This window comes from Tupaia chinensis, unplaced genomic scaffold, assembly GCF_000334495.1.
Source record: "Tupaia chinensis unplaced genomic scaffold, TupChi_1.0 Scaffold000465_1, whole genome shotgun sequence".
Lineage (NCBI taxonomy): Eukaryota > Metazoa > Chordata > Mammalia > Scandentia > Tupaiidae > Tupaia > Tupaia belangeri.
This window is the reverse complement of record NW_006159974.1, coordinates 2,690,751-2,694,497: the sequence shown is the minus strand read 5'-3', so window position 1 is coordinate 2,694,497 and position 3,747 is coordinate 2,690,751. Positions and strand designations below refer to the sequence as shown.

Below are 3,747 nucleotides of genomic sequence, written 5' to 3'. Positions count from 1 at the left end.
TGGGAGTTAGTCTGAAATGTGTGAGGGAAGAAGGGGACTGACTACAGGCTAAAGTGAAGCTATAGAGTTGGTTGTATGGGGGCAGTGTTCTTTTAATTTCTCTACTAACCTTACTCCTAATTTCTTGCCCTCAGGGTAATTATGTGCTGGATCGAGATGAGCTGGTAGAGGCCCAGTCACCCGAGTATGATGTGGTGCTCTGCCTCAGCCTCACCAAGTGGGTGCATCTGAACTGGGGAGACGAAGGGCTAAAGCGCATGTTTCGCCGGATCTACCGCCACCTACGCCCTGGGGGTATCCTGGTTCTGGAGCCCCAACCCTGGTCAACCTATTGCAAGAGAAAGACTCTCACGGTGAGTTGGGTCTTGGTGGAAATGGGGAATCATTCTTTTGGTTGAGACAAGACCTCAAGAAAGCAGGAAGGGGACATTCTGAACAAGGTGGTGGTGGGGGGGGAACCTTAGTAGGCATCATTCTTGGCCCAGGGAGGAGACAGCAAGCTAAAGTGACTCTTACCTTTCTCCCTAGGAAACAATTTATAAGAATTACTATCGAATCCAGCTGAAGCCTGAACAATTCAGTTCCTACCTGACATCCCCAGAGGTGGGATTCTCCAGTTATGAGCTTGTGGCCACACCTCACAATACCGCCAAAGGTAAGGCTGCCTTGGTTTGTCTGGGGAGGTGTGCTGGCTAAGAGGGTGCAGCACCTTTGGAGAGTCCTGAGGTCCTGCCAGCACCTCCTGATTATACTCTTCCCTCAGGCTTCCAGCGTCCTGTGTACCTGTTCCACAAAGGCCGTTCCCCCAGCCACTAAGTGGCCCCCAAGCAGAAAGTATGAAGAGGCTGTGCACACTGCTGCTCCTGACCTGGGGGAAGAGGAAAGTATCCCAAGGTCTTTCTGACTACAAAAATAGTTCCCTTTCTTGGATCTGCAAAGAAAGCTTTTCTTCTGTTGCTGCCCCAGCCTCCTCCCTATACCTCTGGCATTTAAGCAACAAGCCCAGCTGTGCTGGAGTTACCATCATCTTCCTCTCCCCCAGCCTGTTGGGCTGGATGGCATGGACTGTTTGCTGACCTCTGTTTTCCTAGGGTGTGGGAGGTGGGGGGTATCAAATTCTCTAGCCCTTTCCTCCTGTTCTCCCATGGAGATTCCCATTTCTCCTTGGCCCTTGGCCCTAGCTGCATTTCAGTGGACCACAGGTAGATGGACTGAGGAGGGGGAAGTATGGCAGGGAGGCAGGCAGGTACTGTGAAAATCCTTTCCACTGCTGTCCCCCATGGATGGGGGCGGGGGTTGGGTTTTGAATGTGAGAACAGCACAATAAACTTGATGTCTAGGGCAGTGGCCCCACACCTGTGTCTGGTGCTTTCTAGCTGGCAAGGGAGGAATAGTGCCCCCAGAACAACCTGTGCTTCCTCTGTGCCCGTACTTAAAAGTCTCAAGGAAAAGGGTAAGTTTTTCAGTGGATGAGAAGGTTGACTGCTAAGTCTTCACATAGGTATACAGAGCCCTAGTCAAGAAAGGGGTGTAATGCAAACTTGATGTGAAACTTCCCTCTCAAAAAACACTGTTGAAAAAAAATTTTGGGTGGGGGTGAAGAGTTTTGGACAGAAGGCTAACTTTGGAAGAATTAGGAGTGGAATTGAAGTGGAGTTAGGAAAAGGTACTTTGGACATTCCCTAGAACTAAACATCCACTGTTTTTTGTGGACCAGCTGTGGAAGGAGACTTATGAGCAGTTGATAACATGAAGCTCTTCAGTGGCTTGTCAAGTGTTAGTGGCACTTTGAACATTCATTCAACAGATATTGAGCACTCTTGGGCTAGGGGTAAAGATGAACAAAGCGCTTAAAGAGCAAAGCAAATAGGTTCAGTAATTCAGTGCAAGCAGATGCTTTGCAGACTCCTTGAGACAGATAATCAGAAGGCTTCCAAGAAGCATAATAGCCTGACACCCACATTTGAAATGGTCAGAGTTCAGTGCCATAAAGGAATCAGGTTGTTTTCATCAAAACAGAAAGGTGGTGGTTGTCACTGAAGCCAGGGAAAGCAGCATAGAGTAGTGAGTGAGGCAAGGGTATGTAAACTCCTGATTTGAAAATGTTTTCCACTTGCCATCACTTTCTCCTAAAAAGGCGGCCAAGAACTTGACTTCCAGGCAGCTTCTACCCTGGGGGAAATGGACAAAATCCTGAAGGAGTCTGGCAGCCCTATCTAAGGTCTCCCCAAGAGAATCCTATTTGTTAGCAAAACCAGTTTATTCTCAAAGAGTTTTAACATACAAAAATGTAAAGTAACAGTCCAGAGGTCTAAGCTTCCCATCGCCTCAGTGTCCGATGCATGAGGAAGGTATCCTCTGAAGGGCGGGGCTGGAGTTGAAGCCGGAGAGGGGGCAGCCCTTCCAGGGTGAGGTGTGGAGATTCATAAAGTAGCGTTTCGGGGTCACACAAGATGGTCATGTCTGGCCCTGGCCCAGGTGGCTCCTGTTGGAGTTGGGGCCCAATATAAGGTTACACCCTGGAAAGGGGAAGCATCCACCACGAGGAAGGGGTTGGGACAAGGTGAGTAAGCCCGAGGCCCAGTCGCTTCACCTTTGGGGGCGGGGCTCGGGCCTGGGAAGGCAGGAGCGCCAATTTCTCTCTGAGCGCAGCGTTCAGAACCTGTTCCTCTGGCACCTGCAGGCTCACCAGGTCCCGGAAGAGCCGCTTGGAGCGCGGCACATTCAGCCCTGAAACCGCAAGGGAAGAGGAGCTCAGTGGCGCCCCTCACCCCCACTCCCGTGCCCCGCCAGCCGCCAGCACCCCTCACCCTCGGCCACGCTCTCCTCCAGACCACAACGGATCTGGAACGACTTTCTCAGTTGTTCCTCCACCGCCTTCACTGCATCAAACTGGCCCCCTACTGCGGCCCGCGCGGCCTGCAGCTCTAGGCTCAAAGCCAAGCTGCTCTGCAGCGAGGGCGCCTCCAGCTCCTGCAGCACCGCGGGTTTGTCGTTTGGTGCCGCCGCTGCTGGCAGCGGTTCGGACCGGACGGGAGAGGGCGGCGCCAGGCAGAAACGGACCTGGGAGCAGAGAGCAAGACAGTCAAGAGATGGACGCCGGTCGTCTGTCGGCTGGGGGCCAGACCACCCCCCAGCACACCTGCCGCCCCTTCCGAGCTCCTACCGGCCTCTCTGCCCGCCCCTTCCGCCGCCCGAGCCTGCCATTCCGCGGCTCTGGACTCTCCGGCCGAGGGCTCAGGCTCAGGTCCAGGCCAGGCTCGGGCACTGGGACTCGGGACTCGGGGGCTCGAGGTTCTGGGGGTGGCCCTGGGACTGCGACGGTCTCCTCCCCTTCCACCGACTCCAGTTCTGCCTCCCCACCGCCCATCATCTTAGAATTGCTGCAGGGGTGCAGGGTCGCTAGCCGGCCAAGAGTTACCAAACACACCCTCGCCACCTCCCCCTCCCCTTCTCTCCCGCCCCTCCCCGACACCGCTACCGGAAACCGTTAGGCCTTGCCCAGGGGCGGGGCTGGCGAGGAATAAGTCCCCGCCCCGCCCTTTGGCGCTTCTATAGCGTCATTTCCTTTGCCCCGCCCCAGTTTCCCAGCAGGCTTCTGTCCGTACAACGCTGACAGCGCCCCTAAGCGAGCGTTTTAGAGCCAAATCCTGAGGAAGCACTACGGGTACTCGTCGGAACCATTTCTCGTTTTGAAAACGGCGTTGGCGTTGTTGCCCGGCCAAATCATCACACTTGTTCTGGGTT

General features: G+C 54.4%; 2 protein-coding genes across 5 annotated transcripts in view; one reads left to right on the top strand and one right to left on the bottom strand.

Annotated features, from left to right (window-relative positions):
- Positions 1-1,355, top strand: part of MEPCE (methylphosphate capping enzyme) — a 6,247-nt gene extending 4,892 nt beyond the window's left edge. For all 3 annotated transcript variants that reach the window (XM_027774663.1, XM_006155726.3, XM_006155727.3), the window contains exons 3-5: positions 135-353; positions 529-655; positions 764-1,355. In XM_027774663.1, the coding sequence (XP_027630464.1) occupies positions 135-353; positions 529-655; positions 764-816 (399 nt within the window). In that variant the 3' untranslated portion in view covers positions 817-1,355. The remainder of the gene's footprint in view (positions 1-134; positions 354-528; positions 656-763) is intronic.
- An 886-nt stretch (positions 1,356-2,241) lies between these two features.
- PPP1R35 (protein phosphatase 1 regulatory subunit 35) lies at positions 2,242-3,475 on the bottom strand. 2 transcript variants are annotated; one of them, XM_006155718.2, is made up of 4 exons: positions 3,143-3,475; positions 2,811-3,063; positions 2,594-2,730; positions 2,242-2,485 (listed from the first exon to the last, which is right to left on the bottom strand). In XM_006155718.2, exons 1-4 carry the CDS (start codon positions 3,371-3,373, stop codon positions 2,312-2,314), a joined length of 795 nt encoding a protein of 264 aa, XP_006155780.1. In that variant the 5' UTR covers positions 3,374-3,475; the 3' UTR covers positions 2,242-2,311. The 2 variants fall into 2 exon arrangements, with proteins under 2 accessions (XP_006155780.1, XP_027630465.1); XM_027774664.1 differs by having other exon boundaries at positions 3,167-3,475.
- Positions 3,476-3,747: the final 272 nt, after the last annotated feature.